Source organism: Pantherophis guttatus, chromosome 15, assembly GCF_059756535.1.
Source record: "Pantherophis guttatus breed Tessera chromosome 15, ASM5975653v1, whole genome shotgun sequence".
Taxonomy (NCBI): domain Eukaryota; kingdom Metazoa; phylum Chordata; class Lepidosauria; order Squamata; family Colubridae; genus Pantherophis; species Pantherophis guttatus.
In genome coordinates this window covers 10,943,138-10,970,264 of record NC_142077.1, presented here as the reverse complement: position 1 = coordinate 10,970,264, position 27,127 = coordinate 10,943,138, and the positions used below count along the sequence as shown (strand labels likewise).

Sequence of the window (27,127 nt, the reverse complement as noted above, 5' to 3'; positions counted from 1 at the left end):
CTCCTGGAGTGGAGAGGGAATGGGGATTTTGCAGTATCCTTCCCCTGGAGTGGAGAGGGAATGGGGATTTTGCAGTATCCTTCCCCCGGGAGTGGGGTGGGAATGGAGATTTTGCAGCATCCTTCCCCTGGAGTGGGGTGGGAATGGAAATTTTGCAGTATCCTTTTCCCGGGAGTGGGGTGGGAATGGAGATTTTGCAGTATCCTTCCCCTGGAGTGGAGAGGGAATGGGGATTTTGCAGTATCTTTCCCCCGGGAGTGGGGTGGGAATGGAGATTTTGCAATATCCTTCCCCCGGGAGTGGGGTGGGAATGGAGATTTTGCAGTATCCTTCCCCCGGGAGTGGGGTGAGAGTGGAGATTTTGCAGTATCCTTCCCCTGGAGTGGGGTGGGAATGGAGATTTTGCAATATCCTTCCCCCGGGAGTGGGGTGGGAATGGAGATTTTGCAGCATCCTTCCCCCGGGAGTGGGGAGGGAATGGGGAGTTTGCAGTATCCTTCCCCTGCAGCGCCCATCAAGCCACGCCCACCAAGCCACACCCACAGAACCGGTAGTAAAAAAAAAACTGGATTTCACCACTGCTCCAGACTTAACACCTCCTTCTCTCATTCTTCCTCCCCCCAGGGGCGACTGGCTGTTGAGATATGTCTACCGCACCGCGTCCATTCAGCTGAGCGTCGCGGGGCTTCAGCCTGTCTGCCTCGATGACCGCCGGATGGTGAACGTGGATCTGTCTTCCGTTGTAAGTCGGCGGGAAGCGATGACGGAGATCTGGCAAGGTTCAGGGGTCGACAAAGGGGCAGTCGGCGGTTTGAGGGGTGGTTGAAGAGATGCAAGGATTTATTTATTTTTTTAGGTGGTTGTGAATACAGCCACGATGCCGTGTTTCTCGGCCTTAGCGGCTTTTAAGATGCGTGGACTTCAACTCCCAGAATTTCCCAACGAGATTTAAAATTCTGGCAGTTGGAAGTCCTCACATCTTTACAGCAGTGAGAGAACATTTCTCACGGGCAAGTAACATTTCTTTTCTCCTGTGTCAGTTCACCCAGAATAGGATTCCCAGAAGCTAACAGTCTATGCCAGGAGTCAGCAACCTGCGGCTCTGGAGCCGCATGTGGCTCTTTCACCCCTCTGCTGCGGCTCCCTGTCACTCAAAATACGCGTCACAACAGCCAATCTGCGACACCCGCCGGCACGTGAATTATTGAGCTTTTCAAACCCTGGTTAGGCCAACTGTGGATAAATCCACGAAAAGAAAAGTTTCAGAATTTATTTTATTTTATTTTATTTTATTAAATTTCCATACCGCCCTTCTCCCAAAGGACTCAGGGCGGTGAACAGCCAGAAGATAAAACACAGAAATACAAAATTTAAAATAGATTAAAACGGATTAAATAATTTGGCTGAATTTTAAAATACCCCATAATTAAACAGATTAAAATTTGTGTTTAAAATTTAAATTTAAAAGATTTAAAAGATTTAGGCCAGGCCAGAAGAAAACGGAATGTTTAATTCAATTACATATGCTAGCTTAAGAAATAGTCAGGTTTTGTGGCTTCCGGTGTTTTCTTTTCTGTGGGAAACGGGTCCAAATGGCTTTTTGAGTATGTATGTATGTATGTATGTATGTATGTATGTATGTATGTATGTATGTATGTATTTATTCTATTCTATTCTATTCTATTCTATTCTATTCTATTCTATTCTATTCTATTCTATTCTATTCTATTTGTATACCGCCCTTCTCCTAGTGGACTCAGGGCGGTGCACAGCCGGAACTAAAACACATACCAATACAAAATTTAAAATTATTGAAAGAATTACATAACTTTGGCCCAAATTTAAAACAATTCAAATTAAAACCCATTGACAATTTAAAAGCTAAAAAACTAAAAAAGACTAAAGAAGGGGGGGGGGGTGTTTCACGCCAGCCCTGCTTGATGGAAAAGAAAAGTTTTCAGGGCACGGCGAAAGACCCAGTGATCCGATATCCTTCGTATCTCCGGGGGCAGATCGTTCCAGAGGGCAGGAGCTGCCACAGAGAAGGCCCTCCCCCTGGGGGTCGCCAGCCGACATTGCCTGGCCGACGGCACCCTGAGGAGTCCCTCTCTGTGGGAGCGTACTGGTCGGTGGGAGGCTATCGGCAGCAGAAGGCGGTCCCGCAAATACCCAGGTCCTATGCCATGGAGCGCTTTAAAGGTGGTAACCAACAATTGGAGGCAATTGGACTTTCTGGGTTTTTCTTTTGAAGACGTTTCGCTTCTCGTCCAAGAAGCTTCTTCAGCTCTGACTGGATGGGGGGAAAGGAAGGATTGATACCCCTTGCAGACAGCTGGTCATTTGCATCCTTTTAGAGAGAGTAGTTGAGGCCACTTGGAGGTTTATCTCTGTTCTCAGGGTCACCGGAGTGGTGCAAATGGGTGTGGCGCCTTGTACAACAGGGACCACCAAGTTCATCATTTTAAATCCTGCGGACCACTAATACGAATCCAGCGCGCCGCTTGCTGAAGCACCTGGACTCCCAGTGACAGGATGGGGTCCTTCAGACACTCTCCCTACTCTCTTTTTCTCTCCCCCTGCCTCTCTCTCACTCCTTCTCTCTCATTCTCTCTTTCTCTCTCTCCCACTCATTCTCTCTCATTCTCTCTCTGATTCCCTCTTTCTCTCTCTCTCTCTCTCTCTCATTCTGTCTCTTTCTCTCTGTCTCTTTCTTTCTCTCTCTCTCATTCTCTTTCATTCTGTCTCTTTCTCTCTTGGGATTCCCAGAAGCTGTTTTAAGATTGTTCTCTTTCTCTCTTTGAGAAGCTCACAAGAATTGGAAACGTCTTTCTAAACATTGACTGCATCGCAAGACCGAGCGCCCAAACAGGGGCCTTGGCAGGAGAAACGACGGGGGGTGGGTGGGGGGGAGTCTTGCATTGCACATTTTGCAACTCGTTGGCCTCTAGGGGTGCCTCTTGTTCCCCAAACAGAGCCCAGGGCCAAATGACGCCTTTATGCCCCCCCCATATTAATTTGGAGGATTCTTTTTCTGCTCCTAAACCTTGATTGATTTCAAAGCCATCTGCTTTTCTTGCCACCCTTCGAGCTCCATTGGCTGGCATCGGAAGATCGGAGGTGCAGGGGGGGCTTTCGACAGTTTTTTTTTTTTTAATTAACGCTCCAGTCTTGCTAAAAATTAAAAGAAAACAGCAGGAGAATGGTCTGTAGCGGCAGATTGTCTGGTAAAGCCAAGGATCAGGAAACCGGCTAAGCCCAAAACCTTCTGGCATTTCAGGATAAGTATCAGCATCTCCAGATGCCAAGGGGCTTCCGGGTCAACCAAAGATGTTTTAAATACAGGAGCTAAAGCAGAGCCTCCATAAATAGGGGCAGTGCATCCCTATATTCTGCAGGCAAACAGAAGAACTTTTTAAATAGAGAAACTGCCCGTCCACATTCGGAGCCAACCCACCCTTTCGGCAGAGCTGTGTGTGTGGTTCAGTTAATTTTAAATACTGTTGAGAAAAAAAAAAGAATCGACCAATTCGGATCCGGTGTAGCCTGAAATCTGTGGAGGAAGGTTAACCTAATTCAATCGATCGGTATCCGAAGGATTGATTAAAGAGAATAAATTTAGGTTGCCCTACCTGATTTTTTTCCCGTCAAGTCTGGCGGTGGAGATTAATAACTTTGCGAGTTGAGCTTTTGGGGAGATGCTGCTCCCCCTGGATTAAGAGGTCACCAGACGTCTGGCTGTGCTGGGGTCCCTTCCACAGGGAGAATGTCTGTGTCGTGGCCTCTTGGCCGGCCGCCCCTCCAGCAGCCAAATCAGAGGAGGAAGAGGTGGCGTGGGAGTCAGGATCAGCATCAAGGCAACCTGAGAGCTCCGAGGGGGAAGAGGGAATGGAGCTGGCAGAGAGAGAGAGATAGAGATAGAAGTGGAGCCTGGGACATCCATCAGCCCTCCGATGGAGAGTCTACAGCCCCCAGGTCTGGAGGTGGCTGATGAGGAAGAGGAGGAACAGCTGGGTCCAGTGCCTGATGCACGGATACACAGAAGGCAGAAGAGAGGAGAGCAGTGGAAATCTATGGGCCGGTCCTTGGGATGGAAGAGCCACTGCTGCTAGTGAAGCCCCCACCCTAACTCTGGGGATAAAAGGCAGGGGGCGGAGATGAATAGATCTGGCAGACAACTATTCTACCGGCCATACTTATTAGCCTATGGTGAGAGAGAAACGTTTTGCCGGTGTTGCCGGCGCTCCTCATAAAGGAATGATTGATTTAACTTCAGAGGGTTTTGGGGAGCTGGGTCAGAACAGTTTGCTTTGTATTGAGGAGGGTCTGACCTCGGCTTTGGCTCCCCTTGCAGGTGAATGGCCACCTGGACTACATGAAGCAGATGGACACCATCCTGAAGGCCGTGGGGCTCAAAACGAGGCAGGGCCTGCAAGAACAAGGGGGCCTCCTGGGAGGGCCTTCTCCCCCCAGCGAGGAGGAGAAGCAAGGGATGCCTCCGGATGGCGCAGCCTCTGAGGGGCCCAGTAGGCTGGGCAAACCCGACATGGATGGACCCGAGGATGGGGCAGGCCTCAACGGCGATGAAGACTCCTGGTGCTGGGAGCCAGTCTCCGCTCCTGGACAAGAATGTGCGGTTGCTCCAGCAAGGGGATCTAAAAAGGGATCAGCCTCCTAAAATTCTCACCTCCTCTTGATATTCCCAAAATCTTCTCTGCGGACCTTGGGGTGCCCCGACACCCCGAGGAGATGCATTTTGCACGGATGTTCTGAGCTAGGCTTCCCAAAAGCGTGAAGCAGACTCCTTCTCCCGACATATTATTATTAATAATTTTTATTAAGTGACTGTGAATTCCTCTCATTCACATCCAGCAAAGTCTTTCAAGGGAGAATTGACAGTCACAGACCTTATCTGGCTTGGAGAGCTGCCAGGCCGATATCTTCAAAACTTGTCAAGGAGTCACAAACCAATTAAGCGAACTAATTGTCTCCTGCAAACTCCCCTCCCCTTTCGCTCCTCTTTTATTCCCTCTGGGAGGGGCCATTCACTGTCCACCTGCGGCTTTACTCCTGAGTCGCCCCTTGTTCTTCAGCTGTTCCCTTCGTCTGGCAACTCTGCGCATGCGCACACTGGGAACAGGCTCCAGCTGTTCGTCTGCCTCACTGATGTCTGCCTCAGAAGGCAGCTGATAACTGTCAGACGGCGCTGGTCCCCTCTCTGCGTCCGATGCAGAACCCTCATCCGAGCCTTCCCCAGACTCCAGGACTGGCCCATCTTCCTCCCCAACCTCCTCACTGTCCAAATCCGCTGCCAGCTCTGCTGGCCGCTGGCGGGTCACAACACTGGGGCCGTTTAGAAGAACTGTGTCTTTTTTGTCTTGTGCTTGGTCCCACAACTCTGGAAACCTCCAAAAAACTGACACGAGTCAGCAACTCCCTCTGCACTCTTTTTCTCCGAGGCCTGGTATCCTTCCCCTGAATATGGAGGCTCTGTTTCTTGATTGCCTGCCCCGTCTCTGGCTTGCGTCAGAAGCAGGCGCTCCGAAACCTCAGCTCGGCGAGTCCCTGACTACAGCTCCCATTCTCCACTGGCAGCAGGGGCGGCTTTGTGGTCCAATCGTGTCCGGGGGAAGTGAACCTTGGAAGGGCTAACCCCCACTGTCCCCCCATCCCCCAGAGCTCGTGCTTTTTTTCTTCCCCCCCTTTTTTTTTAAAAAAAAAGGTTAGCAAGTTAAGAACATGTTAAGAAGAGCTGTTTCGATCTCCCTCCTGAGCCAGACAGCGAGGAAGGAAGGATCTCTCTGGATTTAGGAGTCCTTGGATCCTGCGCTGGCCACCCTCCCAAGCCCTGGGGAGCAGAGCAGAGCAAATCAAATTTACGACCTTCGTTGCCACGGCCACGTTAAGTGAATCACTGCAGTTCTTAAGATAGTCACATGGTTGTTAAGTGAATCTGGCTTCCCCGTGGACTTGCTTCGTAAAAGGGGATCGGGTGGCGCACACACTTACACCCCAGGGACAGTGCAAGCGTCATAAATGTGAGTCAGTTGTCAAAAATGTTTGATCATGTGGCCACAGATGAATGCTGCAATGGTTATAAGCGTGAATTTTTTTTATTTATTTTTTTTATTTATATGCCGCCCTTCTCCGGAGACTCAGGGCGGCTTACAATGCGCTAAGCAATAGCCTTCATCCTTTTGTATATTTTATACAAAGTCAGCTTATTGCCCCCACAATCTGGGTCCTCATTTAACCTACCTTAGAAAGGATGGAAGGCTGAGTCAACCTTGAGCCTGGCGAGATTCGAACCTGCAGTAATTGCAGGCAGCTGGTCTTAATAACAGGGTGCTTTCGACCACTGTACTACCAAGGCTCTATGGCCATAAGTCACTTTTTTTTGTGCTGCTGTAACTTTGAACAGTCACTAAACAAACTCTTAGACAAGAAAAAACCAAAATTACACATATAGACTGGGTGAAACCAGGCTTAATAGCAGTAAACTGTAAGAGGGATCCTGGAGTCTTAGTGGACAACCAGCTAAATATGAGTGAAGAGTGTGCAGCGGCAGCCAAAAAAGCCAATGCAATCCTAAATTGCATTAACAGAGGGATACAATCAAGATCAAGAGAGGAACTAATACCACCCTATAAAGCCTTAGTAAGACCACACCTAGAATCCTGCATCCAGTTTTGGTGACCACACTATAAAAAAGATGTTGAGACTCTAGAAAAAGTGCAGAGAAGAGCAACCAGGATGATGAGGGGACTGGAGGCTGAAACATACAATGAACGGTTGCAGGAACTGGGCATGGCTGGTCTAGTGAAGAGAAGGACCAGGGGAGACAGGATAGCATCTTCCAATATTTGAGGGGCTGCCCCAGAGAGGAGGAAGGGGGTCAAGCTATTCTCCAAAGCACCCGAAAGCCACACAAGGAACAATGGATGGAAACTGAACAAGGAGAGATTCAACCTGGAAATAAAGGGAAATTTTCTGACAGTGAGAACAATCAACCCATGGAACAGAAGTTGCCTTTGGAAGTTGTGGGAGCTTCATCTCTGGGAGCTTTCAAGAAGAGACTGGACTGCCATCTGTCAGAAATGGTGTAGGGTCTCCTGCTTAGGCAGGGGGTTGGACTAGATGACCTATAAAATGACCTTTCTAACTCTGTTAATCTGTATTTGAACGGCCTGCTAATATATCACACATTTGAAAGGTCTGTTGTTATAAGACGACGACATGTAAGTCATAATAATGACTCACTTTGAATCTCTTCAGGGACACGGTGGCTCAGTGGCTAAGACGCTGAGCTTGTCGATCGAAAGGTCGGCAGTTCAGCGGTTCGAATCCCTAGTGCTGCGTAACGGGGTGAGCTCTTGTGACTTGTCCCAGCTTCTGCCAACCTAGCAGTTCGAAAGCACGTAAAAAAAAAAATTTAAGTAGAAAAACAGGGACCACCTTTGGTGGGAAGGTAACAGCGTTCCGTGCGCCTTTGGCGTTGAGTCATGCCGGCCACCTGACCACGGAGACGTCTTCAGACAGCGCTGGCTCTTCGGCTTTGAAACGGAGATGAGCACCACCCCCTAGAGTCGGGAACGACTAGCACATATATGCAAGGGGAACCTTTTACCTTTTTCCTTTTTGGATCTCTTCACCAGTTGCCATGTCTGTTACTGACCACAAGAGGGCAGTTGCCCTGGCCTTCACCAGCCACCCTGTTCTTTGTGGAGACGATGTTAATTTGCAATTTTTATCTCATCATATTATTTCATTTCTAAGTGCTTAGCTGTTTTGAGTCCTCATCCAAGCAGAGAGGAAAAAAATTAAGAATAAGCGGCCCGGGAAAGGCTGTCTATCCCTCTGCCGAGGAGGAGAGACTCAGCTGGCCTTTGCTGTCAGGTTAAGTTTTAATTTGTACTTCCCATATCCTCTTCCCTTTTTTAAAAAAAAAAACACACACATTTTATTAGGTCCCTTGGGTGCTGCTCAGAGCAGAGAGGGCCCTGGTGGTGGCAACGGGAGCAATAATCATAACACAAATGGGGCATTTTTCTTGCAATTCAGTTGCTCTGTGCAGCATTGGTGGCACCGGCTATTTTCTGCAACCAGGGAGACCAAGAGAGACGGAGCAGACAGCAGGCGGGCATAAAGAGGGACAAATTTCTTTAATTGGACATTTTCAATTCGTACGAAAGACTTACCAAAAGGCAATCAGGCTAAAAGGAGACTGAGGGAGACCCCGCTTCGCCCTAATCGTTTTCCAGCTATGTCCATGTGAGCAAACACACTTGGGGAGGGGGCATGTTAAGGACACAAACTGGGCTTAACTTTACTTGGGGTTCAGTAGTGAGCAGGAGTTAAATTTCCAGGAAATTTCCATTTCATTTTAAATGGCCTATAACGGCAACAACTAGTCTAGTGAAGAGAAGGACCAGGGGAGACATGATAGCAGTCTTCCAATATTTGAGGGGCTGCCACAGAGAGGAAGGGGTCAATCTACTATTTCCAAAGCACCCAAAAGCCGGACAAGGAATAATGGATGGAAACTGAACAAGGAGAGATTCAATCTGGAAATGAGGAATTTTCTGACAGAGAGAACAATCAACCGATGGAATAGAAGTTGCCTTCAGAAGTTGTGGGGGCTTCATCCCTGGAAGCTTTCAAGAAGAGACTGGACTGCCATCTGTCAGAAATGGTGTAGGGTTTTCCTGCTTGGGTGGGAAGGGGGTTGGACTAGATGACCTCCAAGGTCCCTTCCCACTCTCTTAATCTGTGTCTGGCCACTTAGCAATAGCACCAATAGATTCCTTCCAGCGCTGTAGCTCAGAGAGGCAGGTAGGCTGGGGATAATAGGTTACCGTAGCTTGTAAAAAAAAAATGCAGAAAGCTGGCCAAGAGCTGTGAAGGGCGAGGAAGGTAGGGGGATGGATCGATGGTCCTTTTGTGTTAGAAACGGCACGTTTCCCAGGCCCAGCCAAAAAAGGGATGTAATAAAACACTCAGATCTGGCGAGGGGAAATATTGCACATCGTTGGGATTTCAGATGTATTATTATTATTATTATTTTTAAAAAAGCCAGGATTAAGCAGCGCACAGGTGACACAATCACGGATTTTCCTGGCTTGCTTGTTGCTAACCCTGGTTTTGGGGGGAGAAAAAAATGAGGAAAAGCTTTCCTGCGTGCAAGGTGGAAAACGGGGTTCTGGTTTTGGGGAAAATGGCAGAGGGGAAGGCTGGGGCAGCGAGCAGCCGGTCTGCAGGTGGGAGAAGGGATGGGAAGGTTGCATTGGGGGTGTAACTCCAGGAGGTTTAAAAACACAGCCAGGGCAGGCCTCCGCTGTGCTTCCCTCTTAATGTTCTGACCTAGGTTTCCCAAAAGCACGAAAGCCGACTCCTCGTCCCGATAAAACCCCATTTATTTAGTTTAAAGGGAATTCCTCTCCAGCAAAGTCCCGGCCAACCGTCTTGCAAGAGATTTCACAATTTACAGATCTTGATCAGGCTTGGAGAGCTGCCAGGCCGATATCTTTCCGACGTCACTCTGTAGCAGGCAATACTTAGCAAGAAAGAAGTCAGGAACAGATCTTCACTCTAATGAATTGAATGAATTGGCTCCTGCAAACTCCACTCCCCTTTCGCTCCTCTTTTATTCCCTCTGGGAAGGGCCATTCACTGTCCACCTGTGGCTTTACTCCTGAGTCGCCCCTTGTTCTTTAGTTGTTCCCTTCTCCTGGCAGCTCTGTGCATGCGGACACAGAACAAGCTCCAGCTGTTCCTCTGCCTCACTGATGTCCGATTCCGAAGGCAGCTGACAACTGTCAGACGGCCCTGGCTCCCTCTCTGCCTCCGACGCAGAACCCTCATCAGAGCCTCCCCCAGACTCCAGGACTGGCCCATGTTCCTCCCCAACCTCCTCACTGTCTGAGTCTGCCGCCAGCTCCGCTGGCGGGCCACAACACTTAAACACGCAAGCACATGCACACATATGTTTAGTTGGCCGTGTTCTGCAACCGCGTACAAACGGGGGCGAGGGGGAATCATGCTAGAAGCCATCCAAGATGCGAGGCTGGCGGGCAGAGGGAAAAAAAAGAATAAGATCTGAGGATGGAGAAGATGAATCCGGGTGAAAGGAAGGACATTTCTGGGTCTGGAGGTGGATGCTTGACCGGTGGACTTGTCTTCCGCATCCCCAGCACAGGTTAGAAACAACCGGTCAATCTGGAGCCGAGTCGGGGCAGCGGTCAGTCCGAAGGCGTGTTCAGATAGATGAAGTTCAACTTTGGCTCCGGCCGCTCGGCATCGGAAAGATGAAGGGAGTTGGCCCGGGTGGGCGGAAGGAAGCCGAGCGTCTGGCTGCTGTGGTCGTTGCCGTGGACGATGGAATCGGCCGAGTCCGTTTCCCCTGGCAGAGTCAGGGCGTTCCCAAGGGAAACCCCCGGCCGGGGGCCACTGTTGGAATTCCTGAGGGAGAGCGAGACCCGGCTGGGCCTGCGTTCCCATGCGCGGGGACAACAGGGCAGGTACTTGGCCATGGCCCTCTTGAAGTCCCGCATGAAGAGCGGGTAGATGATGGGGTTCATGGTGCTGTTGCAGTAGCCCAGCCAGGTCAGGAGGTCGAAAAAATCCTCCGAAATGCAGTTGCAGACTGCCTGGAGGAAGCGAGAAGAAGAAAGGCCCATTTAAGAGGAAGCGAAAAAGAGAAGAAAGATGGAACAAGAGGGGCTGCCGAAGCTGGCGTTTTTCCATAATGCAGGTAGTCCTCGACGTACGACCACAACCGAGGGCACAATTTATGCTGCTAAGCGAGACAGTCGTTAAGTGAGCTTTGCTCCATTTTAGGACCTTCCTTGCCTCAGTTGTTAGCAATAGCACTTCGGTTTACATACCGCTTCACGGGACTCTGTAAACTAAGCGGTTGACAGAGTCAGCCTCTTGCCCCCCAACAATCTGGCTCCTCGTTTTACCCACCTCGGAAGGACGGAAGGCTGAGCTGACCTTGAGCCGGTCAGGATCGAACTGCTGGCAGTTGGCAGAATTAGCCTGCAATACCGCATTCTCGCCACTGTGGCCCCACGGCTCTTAATAGAATAGCACTTAGATTTACCGTTTTTCCCCGAAAATAAGACCCTGTCTTAAATTTTTTTGAACTGGGAAATAAGCGCTTGGCCTTATTTTCGGGGAGGGCTTATTTTCAGGGGTGGCTTATTTTAGGGCATGTGCTCCAAAGCCCAATTGGGCTTATTATCGGGGGAGGTCTTATTTTCGGGGAAACAGGGTATATACCACTTCACAGTGCCTCACAGCCCTCTCTAAGTGGTTTACAGAGTCAGCCTGTTGCCCCCAACAATCTGGGTCCTCATTTTACCCGCTTCAGAAGGATGGAAGGCTGAGTCCACCTTGGCTTTTGGCCCGCAACGGCAAAAAGGTTACCGGTGGGCCCAGCAGGCCCATTTTTCGCCCTCCCCAGACTCCAGAAGCTTTCTTGGAGCCTGGGGAGGGCAAAAACAGCCTCCCCCCCACTTCCCGGAGGCCCTCCAGTGGCCGGAAATGGCCCATTTCCCGACTTCTGGTGGGCCCGGAAAGCCCGAAAATCAGCTGGCCGGCATGCGCATGTGGGATGGAGCTGAGCTAAGGCAACGCTCGCGTGCCCACAGATATGGTTCCGTGTGCCACCTGTGGGACGCGTGCCACAGGTTCGCCATCACGGTATTAGGGGTTGGGACAGATGAGGACAATTGCCTTCCCGAACTGGTTTTTCTAACAAGGCATTGCTTCTAGAGTATTAAAACAAAAAACAATTCATCCTTTTGTGCACTTTTAGTTGATGCAAAAGGGGGGGGAGGAAGCTTTAAAAATAAAAATAACGTGATTTTTGGGATGATAGTAAAAAGGAATCAAAATAGCCAGAGCCACCTGAGGATTTAAACTCGAATTTCCCGGATCACAAGAAGATGCCAAGAAGTGGTTGTTCCAGAGGGACTTTTTTCAGGAGACAACTGGACTTCCTTGTTTTTTTTCTTTGAAGACGTTTCGCTTCTCATCCAAGAAGCTTCTTCTGGAAATCCATTCCAGAGAAGAAGAAAAATTGCAGACTCCAGGAACTAGGAGCACCAACTCAGGTGACCCTGAGGACACAGGTAATTCTCCAGGTGATCGTAAACGACCCGCTTAAAAGGATGCCAATGACCAGCTGTCTGCAAGGAGTATCAATCCTTCCGTTCCTCACCATCCAAGTCAGAGCTGAAGAAGCTTCTTGGATGAGAAGCGAAACGTCTTCAAAAAGAAAAAAACCAGAAAGTCCAGTTGCCTCTTGGAAAAAAAAAGCACCTTTGGGACACCTGGATGGCTACAGACAAGAAGTGGGAGATAATTGGAGCTGAGAGGATTCCCAATTTCCCTGCCAGCCACCCCCACCCCAGGATCCAGAGGTGAAATCCAGCAGGTTCTAACAGGTTCTGGAGAACCGGTAGCGGAAATTTTGAGTAGTTCAGAGAACCGACAAATACCACCTCTGGCTGGCCCCAGAGTGGAGTGGGAATGGGGATTTTGCAATATCCTTCACCCCAGGAGTGGGGAGGGAATGGGGATTTTGCAATATCCTTCCCCCAGGAGTGGGGAGGGAATGAGGATTTTGTAGTATCCTTCCCCCAGGAGTGGGGAGGGAATGGGGATTTTGCAGTATCCTTCCCCCAGGAGAGGGAATGGGGATTTTGCAATATCCTTCCCCCAGGAGTGGGGAGGGAATAGGGATTTTGTAGTATCCTTCCCCCAGGAGTGGGGAGGGAATGGGGATTTTGCAATATCCTTCCCCCAGGAGTGGGGAGGGAATGGGGATTTTGCAGTATCCTTCCCCTGCCACGGCCAAGCCATACCCACCAAGCCACGGCCACAGATCCAGTAATAAAAAAAATTGAATTTAATCACTGCCATGTTCCCTATCCTCTCTCTACCCCCTTGCAACCTTCTCTGGGGCGGGGGAGAATTTACCTGCAGAGTGCTTACCTGAGCCATGTTGCAGACAAAGAAAGGCAGCCAAGCCACAAAGAACATGCCCAGGAGGATGCCAAGGGTCAGGCTGGCCTTGAGCGCCCGTCGGCTGTGCTTGTTGGCAATCTTACGATGGTGACTCACCCCGCTTCCTTGGCCCTGATCTCGGGGAACCTGTGAAGAACCCCAAAAAGCAGAAGGAAGTCAAGATATTCGTTCTGACCTAGGCTTCCTGAGAAAGCATCAATGACAATCTTAGTCCCCAAAAAAACTCTTTCATTGAGACGGCTGTGAATTAGGGTCATTCACAGCCCGTAACGATTCACAAACAGTCTGTGCAGATTCTGACAGACGTCCCGTTCGAGTGGACACAGTCTTCCAGGGTAATGTTGATAAGCAGCCACCTTTATCTCCCTTGAAACACTGGCCAATTAGTTTTGCAAGACCCAACGCGAAGGGCTAAATTGATTAATGGCATATAAAGGCAGAGATCTCTGTAATGGTAGTTTAATACTCTGGCGATGTCAGCAGATGGCTGACGAAAGCTTAGTAACATAAAATTTTAATTCTTTTAAAATTTTAAAATCTTAAGTTCCGGAGTTCGCAGTATGTCTGCTTCTTTTTTTTACTACTATACCTGGAACTTGTATTTTTAGAATAGTTTGTAATAGATAGATAGATAAATAGATAGATGATGGATGGATGGATGGATGGATGGATGGATGGATGGATGGATGGATGGATAGATAGATAGATTATAGATTATAGATAGCTAGATAGATTATAGATAGATAGATAGATAGATAGATAGATAGATAGATAGATAGATAGATAGATAGATAGATAGATAGACAGATAGATGATAGATAGATGATAGATAGATATAGATAGATGGATAGATAGATAGATGATAGATAGATAGATAGATGATAGATGATGGATGGATAGATAGATAGATAGATAGATAGATAGATAGATAGATGATAGATGGATGGATGGATAGATGATAGATAGATGGATAGATAGATAGATGATAGATTGATAGATGATAGATAGATGATAGATAGATAGATGATAGATGATAGATATAGATAGATGGATAGATAGAGATAGATGATAGATAGATGATAGATAGATAGATATAGATGATAGATAGATAGATATATGATAGATAGATAGATGGATACATAGAGATACATACTGTACATACATATCTATATCTACCTACCTACGTACCTCTCATATATCTATCTATCTATCTATCTATCTATCTATCTATCTATCTATCTATCTATCTATCTAATATCTAATCTATCATCTGTCTATATTTCCATCTATCTAGAATAGAATAGAATAGAATAGAATAGAATAGAATAGAATAGAATAGAATAACAGAGTTGAAAGGAATAGAATGGAATAGAATAGAATAGAATTCTTTATTGGCCAAGCGTGATTGGACACACAAGGAATTTGTCTTTGGTGCATGCGCTCTCAGTGTACATAAGGAGAATAAATACATTCATCAAGAATAGAAAGCTACAACACTTAGCGATAGTCAAGGTTACTAATAAGCTATCAAATCATACTAGGAAACAAAAACAGTATAATTGAAAGATACAAGCAACATGTGTCCCCCCCCTTTTTTTTTTTGGCCTGGGAGTGGGTGGGGCGCGAGGGTCCACTCCTCTGCCAATGGAACACAAGAGGGATTTTTTTCCTTTCTTTTCTTCTTGAATTTCTTTTCTTTTTAATGTTGGCAAAATAATGCCCAGGCTTGTAGTGTTTCTGCCAACACATTTTCAGTCCCACCAACATATCTCCACCCCCACCCCTCCAGCAACTTAAAATTGTGATCTTTCCACCTTGCCGTTGATGAAATAAATTCAGCTTCGTTGAAGATAGCTCACCCCAAATCATTCTGATTTAGAATAGAATAATAAGAGTTGGAAGGGACCTTGGAGGTCTTCTAGTCCAACCCCCTGCCCAGGCAGGAAACCCTACACCACTTCAGACAAATGGTTATCCAACCCCTTCTTAAAAGCTTCCAGTGTTGGAGCATTCACAACTTCTGGAAGCAAGTTGTTCCACTGATCAATTGTTCTAATGATCAGGAAATTCCTCCTTAGTTCTAAGTTGCTTCTCTCCTTGATGAGTTTCCACCCGTTGCTTCTTGTCCTGCCTTCGGGTGCTTTGGAGAATAGCTTGACTCCCTCTTCTTTGGGGCAGCCCCTGAGATATTGGAAGACTGCTATCATGTCTCCCCTAGTCCTCCTCTTCATTAAAGTAGACATACCCAGTTCCTGCAACCGTTCTTTATATGTTTTAGCCTCCAGTCCCCTCATCATCTTTGTTTCTCTTCTCGGCACTCTTTCTAGAGTCTCCACATCCTCTTTACATCGTGGCGACCAAAACTGGATGCAGTATTCCAAGTGTGGCCTTACCAAGGCCTTATAAAGTGGCATTAACACTTCACGTGTTCTTGATTCTATCCCTCTGCTTATGCAGCCTAGAATTGTGTTATGATTTTTTCCAAGTTCATGTGTTAAAAATAGACAAGCAGCAGATTGGTGTAAAAAAACTGCATGTATCAGACTTCAATTTATCACCCTCCAAAAAAGAAATAATTTAGAGAATTATTTGCCTCAATACCCTAACTGATAACTTGGAAAATTGGAGTCAGTTTCTCTGTTTTTCTCCCAAAAAAAAGGGGGTGAGGGGGAAATTCCAAGCCAAAAACCAGCAAATGCTTATTTGCATCGACTAAGAACGAGGGGAAGTAAGATTTCTTAAAAACCCCTGTCTTAGCATTTAAATGCAATTACAATTATGCTCCTTTTTCTCCTTCTGCGGGCTATGGAGTCAATTAGAGGCAATTATTGCCAAGTTAAATTACTTGGCGCTTACGATTCTTCACTACCACCTCAAATTAGAAATAATGAAGCTGTAGTTCTGATTCTAAAAAAAAATAAATTCTAATTTCTATAATTCGAAGAAAAGAAGGCATTGCTCTTGACCTGCATTTGAATCAGGAATTGCCAAGAACGGAATTTAAACGTTGGAGGGTTTGAACTATTTCTACCTTTAGTTGAATTTGCATAAAATGTTGATTAACTTATTATTAGTTAGAGAGCAATAGGCCACCATGTTAATAATGACTGTGCTTATTCTGGTTTTTTTTTAAACAACTCTTCTAATAGATGTTGCCCTATGATGGATCTTGCGATAGTTATTTGGAAATTGACCAGAATTTGCAGTTAAATATATCTCAAAGAATTTCAGTATTTTTCTAGTTTTCCCTCTACATCCTGGCTTACATATGGCACTGAACCAGAGATGGGTTTCGGCAGGTTCTGACCAGTTCTGGAGAACCAGTAGCGGAAATTTTGAGTACTTCGGAGAACCAGTAGTAAAAATTCTGACTGGCCCCGCCCCCATCTATTCTCTGCCTCCCGAGTCCCAGCTGATCGGGAGGAAATGGGGATTTTGCAGTGACCTTCCCCTGGATTGGGGAGGGAATGGAGATTTTGCAGTATCCTTCCCCTGGAGTGGGGTGGGAATGGAGATTTTACAATATCCTTCCCCTGCCACGCCCGCAGAACCGGTAGTAAAAATTTTTGAAACCCACCACTTCACTGAACCATAGTTTAATCCTCATTCCATAAACCCTAGTTAGCTAAGCTCACATGTGCTATAAACTCTGGTTTATAAACCACCATGCTGAATTCCAAATGCTAAACTAATGACATTAAGGCTTGATGGAGTTAAGACAATTTAACTTGTCCTATCTAGGTTCATTAGAGCTTATTTTTGTGTAAACAATGAAGTCTAAATCTTCTGGGTTAAATAGGCAGATTTTTAATTTATTTCTTTAAGCACTGGATAGTGGTTGAAAAGTTCCTGTTTTTTTAAATGTACATCTTTGGTGGGGGAGAAACAATGAACAAGCTTGTGTGGCCTAAAGATTTGGACATCAGACCTGGAAATAAAAAAAGGGTTTAAAACTACTGAAATAACAGAAGAACCTGCTGGAAAATGTTGTCATGGGAAGAGAATATCAAAAGAAACTGCAGAGAAATGGTAAGTTATAATTTATTATAACTTGGAAGTATTTATACCTTTTCATCTTAGATGCTCTCAAAGACAATATAGTTAGACTATTTCCGTGATGGCGAACCTATGGCACGCGTGCCAGAAGTGTCATATGTACCGGAAGGAAGTGTCACACATGCCGGAAGGAAGTGTCACACGTGCCGGAAGGAAGTGGCAGGCGTGCCGGAAGGAAGTGGCAGGCGTGCTGGAAAGAAGTGTCACACGTGCCGGAAGGAAGTGGCAGGGATGCCGGAAGGAAGTAGCAGGCATGCCGGAAGGAAGTGGCAGGCGTGCCGGCAGGAAGTGGCAGGTGTGCTGGAAGGAAGTGGCAGGCGTGCCGGAAGGAAGTGGCAGGCGTGCCGGAAGGAAGTGGCACGCAGAGCCATTTTTCCAGGAACGCCTGCTGTCACACATTGCTTTTCCGGGGTCCGGCGCACACATCCGCACCGGCCAGCTGCTCTTTGCGCGCATGGGAGTGCCGGAAACCGGAGGAACAGCTCCCTGGCATGCATTCGCGCCCCGGGAAGCTGAGCTTCCGGTATGTGCACGCTGACCAGCTAGTCTTCACATGCACATGCGCACCAAAAACCGGAAGACCAGGTGATCGGCGCACATGTGAACGCCGGAAACCGGAAGCTCAGCTTCCTGGCGCGCGCATGCACGCCAGGGAGCTGCTTTTGCATTTTCTGGTGCTCCCGCGTGCGCACGCGTGCTCTGCCGTTTGGGCTGAAAAGGTTCGCTAACACTGAACTACATGTTAGTATTATGCCACAGGCCCTGAATGAAGTTAGCTTCTGCACCCATGAGGACTAGAAACTTAGTCCGCTGTTTTGTTTTCAGCCCTTAATAATTTAGAAGGGAGATTTTTTTGGGCAAGCCGGATTCCTTTTCCGGAATGATGCTGCCCGCAGTCCTGGTGTTTTTTTTTTTTTCCTTCTTAACAAGCTGCTTGGTGACTAAACGATATTAGTTAATTACGTTTCATTTGCTGGGAACATTTGTCTTTCTCGGCCCAAACCCCCACCTCCCTCGCAGGGGGAGCTCCAGAGTCTTCCCATGCCAAGAGAAAAATAAGATTATGTTATTCATCCAAGCCAGCTCCGGTGTCCCACTCCTTCTCAAGGCATAAAATCCTGCTGGCGTATTTAATTTCCCACCAGCATAAGTGCCTATTGAACTCTGCAAAAAAAAAAAAAAAGATTTAATTAGATTTTTTTTTCTTCCAGAAGGAGGGAAAAGACTCGGCTGAGCTGCCCCAACAGGGTCTCCGAGGGCAAAAGGGCTGACCTGGCACCCTTCTAAGCCTGGTCTCTGGAGTTGTTCTCTTCCCTCAGGGTTAGAAGATGTCTGCCCACCACCAATCCTGAGACATTTCCTGGGGAGATCTGTGAGAGGGGGACACTGTGGTTTTGTGCTGGTTGGCAGGGAGGGGAAGGAGGGGGCCCAGGGCTGGCCTTCAAAAATTTTAGCAAGGGGATCTCTGCTCAGTTGCTGGGTGGGCGTGGCCATGGTGGGCGTGGCCTAGTCAGCCTCCTGCACCATGGCAGGGTGTGTGTGTGTGTTTTTGCCCTCCCCAGGCTCCGGAGGCTTTCCTTGAGCCTCCGGAAGGGTGAAAATGGCCTCTCTAGGCTCCGGCCTATTTCCGGCCTTACCGAACTTCCGGTAGTCCCATTTTTCACCCTCCGAAGCCTCCCCACACGGCCTGCACTTACCTGCAGGCCGCGTGGGGACTCCTGGGAGGGGAGGGGTGGGCGGAGCCAGCCAGGAGTGGGATTTGGGGGGGGGTTTCCTCCAAACTGCACAGAATTTTAGCTAGAGGTTCTCCCGAACCCCTGCGAACTCCCAGCAGCTCCTCCCTGATGGGGGCCTGTAGCCGGGCGTGCTTGGAAAGCCCCACAAGGATAGGCTAAAATTCAACTTTCCTTCGTGTAAATTGGATTCTTGGGAATGGCCGAATCCTTGAGAACGTGGCAAGCCGGTCCCGGCCTCGATTTTGGTATCTTCTGTAGCTGGGTTGCAGCCGTGAACACTCGTTTGAGAATCTGGGAACTGCCTTAATGCCCCTTTCTGGACTGGGCCAACGGCCCCATGGTCTACGGAATTCCATTTCATCCATCGATTTGCAGTTAACGGACACTTTTCCTTGGTGGGTTTGCCCAAGGGGTGAAATGTAAAATTTGTTACTACCGGTTCTGTGGGCGTGGCTTGGGGGAGTAATGTGACTGGGTGGGCGTGGCCAACTTTAAAAAAAAAATCAAAGCATTTTTTCTAATGCTTTGAAAAGCCTCTGCCGATCAGGCAACTCAGCTGGGATCGTCAGAGGCTTTTCAAAGCATTTTTTTTTTACCACCTCTTTGGCCAAGAGGTTGCAGAAAAAAAATGCTTTGAAAAGCCTCTGATGATCCCAGATGAGCCGCGCGATCATCAGAGGCTTTTTTTTTTACTTTTAAAAGCATTTTTTTCATCGGAAGAGGTTGTAGAAAAAATGCTTTTAAAAGTAAAAAAAAAAAGCCTCTGATTTATTTATTTATTTATTTATTGGTTCGATTTATATGCCGACCTTCTCCGGAGACTCTGATGATCGTGCAGCTCAGCTGGGCATGGTGCAGGGGGGTGAGGCGCGCAGGGATTTTTGCTACCAGTTCTCCAAACCATCCGCCGCCATCGCTACCGGATCGGGCGATCCGGTCCGAACCGGGAGCATTTCACTCCTGGTTTGCCCCCACCAAGATGCAAAGCAGTTTCCCTCTCTTGCACCGTCTCCCTATCCCCTACCTTATGACGGGCCGGTAGACTGGCCTTGAAGGAGAGGCTCTACATCCAAACTAGGATCCAAATTTAGTTCTGATGTAGCTTTAATTCCTTGGCTGCCTCCGGGAAGCAATTAAGAGTCACTCTGTGCTTCCTCCGAAGCTGAGCAGTTGCTCCCTGCCTACTCACACATGGTACAGTGTGGTGGGTGGATTAACTGGGGAAGGGGGGAAAGGAAAACAGGGCTGGCACTGATATTTTTTTTCCTCCCTTCTTCCAAGGAACAGTTCATCTCCACCTCTGCTGGTGTTATTTTGAGAATTGCAGATATTTTTGCGGAGGACAAGAGAGTGAAAGAGGTGGGGGGGACCGGACAAAGAGCCCAGGCCTTTCAAACCAGCCCCTTCCCAAAACTCCTGAATTAGAAAAACTGCAAAGATCTGGAGCCAGGTCTGAGCCCTTCTGATAGCCGAGGAGGGGGGAAAAAATGCAGGTTTTTTTTCAAGGTCTTTTAGCAGCTCTGTAATGATCAGTTGAAATGGAACTTCTCTGGACAGGAGCAGGCTACCTTAAGGGCCAGCATTTTGGAAATCTCAATTTCATTTTGGGAGGGAGGAAGGGAGGCATGAGCCACATGCAAGCGGTACTCTCGGTGGCTGAGCTTGTCGTCTTCAGCTCAGGAAATATAAATCCAGAAAGAGTGAGTTTAGAAACTGGACTTTATTCCAGATATCAATGGACAAGTGTCACTCAATCTCATCTCTTTCAGTTAGCTGGTCTCTCTTGATTTTATGATTTTATGGTTGGTTTTAAATTTTGATATGGATTTTAAATTGATAAATTTTAAACTATGGGCCAAATTTAATTATTTTAAATCTATTTTTAATCGTACTTTATGTATAAATGTTTTTATTTTGGCTGTTCACCGCCCTGAGTCCGAAAGGAGAAGGGCGGTATAGAAATTCGAATAATAAATAAATAAATAAATAAATAAATAAATAAATAAATAAATAAATAAATAAATAAATAAATCTCGATCTGCTACTGAATCGGAGGCCAAATTTTCCCACATCATAGTGCTGCCCTCTTGAGATTTGCCACCCAGAGATTTGTGCTTCTCTCTAAAAAAGGGTATAAAACCGCTTTATGCCTTTCCAAGCTCATTCACGAGAATGCGGTGAAGTTATAGTCGATATCTTATCTGCAGACTGGGTGTTTTTCCAGAGGAGGCATCTGATTTTTTTTTTTTAGCAATTAGAGTCCATGCCTTGCCTTCTCCCTAACCTTTCCACCAAACCCTCCATCCCCTCCCAAAATAGATGCAACCTCTTTCTTCAGCACACCTGAGATGCTTTATTTGCGGAGGGACCACAGCTGGCAGCCCCCAACGCACCCAGGTTCTCACTTGGGGAGAAGCCGATCACTCTGCGTCTTTAGCATCAGAGGCTGGGCTGCCCCTGTCTTTAGATGGAGGTTTTTAGATTAGATTAACAGAGTTGGAAGGGACCTTATAGGTCATCTAGTCCAACCCCCTGCCTAAGCAGGAGACCCTACACCATTTCTGACAGATGGCAGTCCAGTCTCTTCTTGAAAGCTTCCAGGGATGAAGCTCCCACAACTTCTGAAGGCAACTTCTGTTCCATCGATTGATTGTTCTCACTGTCAAGAAAATTTCTCTTTATTTCCAGGTTGAATCTCTCCTTGGTCAGTTTCCATCCATTATTATTCCTTGTCTGGCCTTCAGGTGCTTTGGAAAACAGCTTGACCCCCTTCCTCCTCTCTGGGGCAGCCCCTCAAATATTGGAAGATGCTATCCTGTCTCCCCTGGTCCTTCTCTTCACTAGACCAGCCATGCCCAGTTCCTGCAACCGTTCATCGTACGTTTTAGCCTCCAGTCCCCTCATCATCGTGGTTGCTCTTCTCCGCACTTTTTCTAGAGTCTCAACATGAAGCAGGGACTCGCACAGGGGGTCTCCCACTCTCTGATGCATCGCATCGCATTGCACTAATAGCAGGGCTCAATTAGGAGGGGAAATTCATCCCCAGAACGCAGACTCACACAGAGAGTCCAGTGGCTTTCTACGGATGCAGTAGAAAGTGGATGCCCAAACTGTTGGACTTGGCAAGAAAACATCGGTTTCCAAATTAATACAACCCCCCCCACACTCCCTTAAGAAAAGTTTCACTTGCAACCTTTGTTAAAGTTGCACGAAAATTTCATTTGTCATTTCCCCCTTTTCTTTTCTTTCTTTTTTTTTTTTGCCCCGTCCTCCTTCAATTCGATGCACGAGAAACTGCTTTGCGGCTGCCTATTTTTCTTAAAACGAGGAGAAAACCTCCATGAAATGCTCGTTTCGTCGGACTTGGCCGTCTGGCAGTTCTGTTGGTTACACTACATGCCCCTTGAGCAAGCTTGCTCTGCTAAATCCCAAATACACCATTCGAGAAATTTGAAAGCTGGTGGAAAGCGGGGCAGAAAAACAGAAGCCTCTGTTTAGAGGGGACAGATAACGGGCCCGGAGTTCATCTTAATTTTCCGCGGCCTCTGACGGATGCAGTGCTAACGGTCTCCGTGCCTAGTTAAGTGGGAGGAAGATTTGGGAAATATCACTGTCTCTCTGAACATGCACAGAGTTAATTCATCCCTCTGGAGCAATCACATGGTGGGTCAATGGTCATTCACCAACCCGTTTGCCCTCCCGGGAATAACACTGTTCCGGACTGCTGTTTTGTTTACCTGTTGAGTTTGTTCACTGACGGGCTTGTTGTTGGTGAGAGACGCCACCTGGAGAGCCTGTTTCCGGGCAGCCAGCAGGATCCGGCAGTAGGTGAACAAGATGGCCACCGAGGGGAGGAAGAAGGTCAGGCCGGACGCGATGAGGGCGTAAGGCAAGCTGACCAGCAGACGACACTGCTCCTCTTCCAGCTGCAGGGTGGCGTTGAGCGGGTGACGGTCGAACTCCAACTTGTGCCAGCCCATTTTGATGGGCAGGAAAGACACCAAGGCGGCCAGTGTCCAGGTGGCCAGAATGAGCCAGAAGGCCCGGGCGGAGGTCATCCGCAGCTTGTATTTGAGCGGGGAGATGATCAACAGGTAACGGTCCAGGCTGATGACGCACAGGTTGAGAATGGAAGCGCTGGTGCACATGACGTCGAAGGAGAACCAGATGGAGCAGAAGGCACCGTCCAGCACCCAGCGCCCGTAGAGCTGGTTCAGCATGGCCGGGGGCATGACCACCAAGCCCACCATCAGGTCGGAGAGGAAGAGGGACACCAGGAAGAAGTTGGAAGTGTTGCGCAGGAAACGCTGGCTGAAGATGAGGAGGATGAGGGCGAAGTTGCCCACCATGGTCAGGAAAATGACGAAGCAGAGGAAGGCGGCCATCCAGGCGCTGCCACGCAGCCGAGGCTCCTGCCCGATCAGGCTGGCGTTGTGGCTGCCCGGCTGCCCGTCCATGGGGAGGAGTGGCACCCTTGGTATAGGGAAGACCGGATGCCAGGCTAAGTAGTCTCTTTCTCTCTCTCTCTCTCTCACTCTTCTTTGATAGGAATCTGGGCATCCCCCTGCTCTCCAGTTTTTGGGGTATCGCCACCAGCTGCCCTGACCCTCGTCCTGGGTGGCTGGCAGCCGTTCCCCATCTCCTACCTGTAGAGCATCAGATTCTCTTTAGAGGAGATTAAAAAAAAACGAGGATGAAAAGCAAAGCAGCGGTTTCCAGCCTCCTCTGCCTGCCCTGCTTGCTTGGCCAGGCTGGCGGCTGGCGTCGCGGGTGCCTCTCCCCTTTTCCGCTCTGGAGGGGTACTGAGACCTCCCCGGAGACGCAGAGCAAGGATCTTTTTCAGCACGGTGCTCGGTTGGTGGCAGGAGAGCCAAGCAGCTGGCTTGTTAACTGGAGAAGGGAGGAGAGTCAATCTGGACCTTTCGGCTGACTGCCGCTTGCTCGGGAACAGTTTGGGAGGGCGGGTGGGTGGGTGGGTGAGTGGAGGGTGGGAATGCTTCGGAGTAGTCGAATCGGGGCCGTGGGCTCTGCCCGTTTGGCAATGCCAGCTGGGGAACGGTGGTAAAGGAATCTGGGGAGCGAGGAGCGTGCCAGGCAAATAACAGGAATCGAAAAATTAAAAATAGGAAATAAGGGGGGGAATTGGCCAGGTTTTTTTTCCTGCTGGCAGTCCAGTGGGCATCTATGCCTACTTGGTAGATTCTTGGGACGCTAACATCTCCTTCGCCACCTCAAGTGGATAGTTGTATGTTTTATAAAGAAAAGAAGGATTGTGGGGGGGGGGTGACATGACCGCGGTCTTCCAGTATTCGAGGGGCTGCCACAAAGAGGAGGGGGGGGTTCTCCAAAGCACCCGAAGGCAGGACAAGAAACAAGGGATGGAAATTGATCAACGAGAGAAGCGACCTGGAATTGAGGAGAAACTTCCTAACAGGGAGGACCGTTAACCAGCGGAACAGCTTGCCACCGGAAATCGTGGGGGCTCCATCACTGGAGGTTTTTAAGAGGAGACTGGACAGTCACTTGTCTGAGATTGTATAGGTTCTCCTGCTTGAGCAGAGGGCTGGACTAGGAGACCTCCAAGGTCCCTTCCAGATTCTATTCTATTCTATTCTATTCTATTCTATTCTATTCTATTCTATTCTATTTTGATTTCTTATTCTATTCTATTATTCTCTTTTCTTCTGCTATTTTCTATTCTATTCTGTTCTGTTCTATTCTGATTTCTTATTCTATTATTCTCTTTTTTCTATTATTCTATTCTATTCTATTCTATTCTATTCTATTCTATTCTATTCTATTCTATTCCATTCCATTCCATTCCATTCCATTCCATTCCATTCCATTCTGATTTCTTATTCTATTCTATTATTCTCTTCTCCTATTTTCTCTTCTCTTCTCTTCTCTTCTCTTCTCTTCTCTTCTCTTCTCTTCTCTTCTCTTCCCTTCTCTTCCCTTCCCTTCCCTTCCATTCTGATTTCTTATTCTATTCTATTATTCTCTTTTCTTCTGCTATTTTCTATTCTATTCTGTTCTGTTCTGTTCTGTTCTGTTCTGATTTCTTATTCTATTATTCTCTTCTCTTCTCTTCTCTTCTCTTCTCTTCTCTTCTCTTCTCTTCTCTTCTCTTCTCTTCTCTTCTCTTCTATTCCAATCCATTCCATTCCATTCCTTTCCATTCCATATTTTCTATTCTATTCTATTCTATTCTATTCTATTCTATTCTATTCTATTCTATTCTATTCTATTCTATTCTATTCTATTCTATTCTATTCCATTCCATTCCATTCCATTCCATTCTGATTTCTTATTCTGTTCTATTATTCTCTTTTCTTCTCCTATTTTCTATTCTATTCTATTCTATTCTATTCTATTCTATTCTATTCTATTCTATTCTATTCTATTCTATTCTATTCTATTCTATTCTATTCTATTCTATTCACGTTCCCCTAAATTCAAGACAAAAAAATTGTACTTTTTTGAGAGCTACCACATCAAAGAGAAAGAAAACCATATTTTCCTTGATGCTATTGGATGTTGTGGGCATGAGATATGCTAAAGTGGAGATGCCTCATCCAGTGATTGTCTACCTGTGGGTAATTTTGGATTACAGGCTGCTTGGGTGCATTTCGCTGGCGGTGGCCTGGGCCTTGATGGGATCCAGCCAGCCCCTCGCTCCCCATTTGGTACTTTGCCTGTGATTCCTCCTCCTCTTCCTCCTCCTCCTCACCAGCCTCCTGCGCTCTTTCCAACTACAGATAGTCCTCTAATTACAACCATTGATTAAGTGACCGTTGGACGTTACAACGGCACTGAAAAAAAGTGACGTATGGCCCTTTTCACACGACCATTGGAGCGCCCCCCCCTCCCTCCCACGGTCACGGGATCAGAATTCAGACGCTTGGCAACTGTCTCATAGTTATGACAGTCTTCATGTCACGCGATCCCGTTTTGCGACCTTCTGACAGGAAAAGTCCGGCGGGGGGAGAGCCGGATTCACCTCATCACAACGATGGGGGGAGGGGCGGCAGAAAGTTCGTAAAACGGGGCAAAACTCCACATTCTTGACAAGCGTCTCGCTCTGCGACGGAAGTGTTGGGCTCAGTGGCGGCAGTGTTAATGTTGAGGGCTGCCTGTACAGACTCGAACCCAGCCCTTCGGCTGTCAGCTGTTTGGCATCAGCCGGAGAAGCCCTGGATGGAGGCCGAGTCAATGCTAACCTACCCCTGTTTTTTTTTGGAGGCAATTCGTGGCCAAGCATTGCTCGTTTAACCAGGTGTTCAACCAGCAGGGTCTCTAACGTACTGAGATTGTTTGTTTTTTTTTCCCCCCTGCCCACACAAATGTCTCAAAAATAGTCTTTTTCTTTTTTTTCCCCTCCGTGAAGCCAGAAACCAATTATCTCAACGGTTTTGAATGGATTTCTGCACCTTTGCGATTGGCTGGCCCGTTCGAAGGGCAGGTAGGTGGGCCTTTTGACTCTTGTATCATTTTGGTTCCTGCTACGAGTTGGTGGGTGGGATGGAAATGCACGTCGCACACTGCAATTTCCCCCCTTTTTCCATATCCTGGGAGAGTTGGGGCTTTTCTTTTTTTTTTTAAACTGTGGTTTTTATTTTAAAGTGCACTCAGCCCATTTTAATCCATGGGGGTCTGTGCGAACGGCGTCCCAGCACTGGCCATTTTCGGTTAGTGTGAAATGTAGTGAATTTGAGGGGGGGGGGAAACGGAGACTTCGGTGGTTAGGTGGGATTGCTCTGTTGCAACACCCACATTTTAGAGTTCTGATCAGTAGTGGGATTCAAAAAATTTTTACTACCAGTTCTGTGGGCTTGGTGGGCGTGGCATGGGCGGTGTGGCTTGGTGGGCGTGGCAGAGGAAGGATACTGTAAAATGTCCATTCCCTCCACACTCCAGGGGAAGGATACTGTAAAATCTCCATTCCCTCCCCACTCCAGGGGAAGGATACTGCAAAATCTCCATTCCCTCCCCACGCCAGGGGAAGGATACTGCAAAATCTCCATTCCCATCCCACTCCAGGGGAAGGATACTGTAAAATCTCCACTCCCTCCCCACTCCAGGGGAAGGATATTGCAAAATCTCCATTCCCATCCCACTCCAGGGGAAGGATACTGCAAAATCTCCATTCCCAACCCACTCCAGGGGAAGGATATTGTAAAATCTCCATTCCCTTCCCACTCCAGGGGAAGGATACTGTAAAATCTCCATTCCCATCCCACTCCAGGGGGAAGGATACTGCAAAATCTCCATTCCCATCCCACTCCAGGGGAAGGATACTGCAAAAT

At 47.6% G+C, this 27,127-nt stretch overlaps 2 protein-coding genes across 8 annotated transcripts in view; one reads left to right on the top strand and one right to left on the bottom strand.

The window, feature by feature from the left end:
- Positions 1–27,127, top strand: part of TMCO4 (transmembrane and coiled-coil domains 4) — an 80,133-nt gene that overhangs the window by 27,948 nt on the left and 25,058 nt on the right. For 4 of the 7 annotated variants that reach the window (XR_009620826.2, XM_087879123.1, XM_087879122.1 and 1 more), the window contains 2 exons: positions 625–742; positions 26,209–26,283. Coding sequence is in view for 6 of the 7 variants with exons in the window: in XM_087879123.1 (XP_087735249.1) it covers positions 625–742; positions 26,209–26,283 (193 nt within the window). In the remaining variant the exon portion in view is untranslated. Of the gene's footprint in view, positions 1–624; positions 743–4,351; positions 7,214–26,208; positions 26,284–27,127 lie in introns of those variants that run through there. The other 3 variants (XM_034419902.3, XM_034419903.3, XM_034419904.3) reach the window with 1 other exon arrangement.
- On the bottom strand, positions 9,393–24,421 carry HTR6 (5-hydroxytryptamine receptor 6). The gene is made up of 3 exons (XM_087879126.1): positions 22,559–24,421; positions 12,997–13,155; positions 9,393–10,643 (listed from the first exon to the last, which is right to left on the bottom strand). Exons 1-3 carry the CDS (start codon positions 23,276–23,278, stop codon positions 10,236–10,238), a joined length of 1,287 nt encoding a protein of 428 aa, XP_087735252.1. The 5' UTR covers positions 23,279–24,421; the 3' UTR covers positions 9,393–10,235.

Excerpts from the sequence above, each read along its gene's own strand:
- HTR6 (XM_087879126.1), bottom strand. The coding sequence starts at position 23,278 with ATGGACGGGCAGCCGGGCAGCCACAACGCCAGCCTGATCGGGCAGGAG. Across the intron at positions 13,156-22,558 it reads TCAGTGAACAAACTCAACAG|GTTCCCCGAGATCAGGGCCA; the intron begins GTAAACAAAACA and ends GGTTCTTCACAG. Across the intron at positions 10,644-12,996 it reads TTGTCTGCAACATGGCTCAG|GCAGTCTGCAACTGCATTTC; the intron begins GTAAGCACTCTG and ends CGCTTCCTCCAG.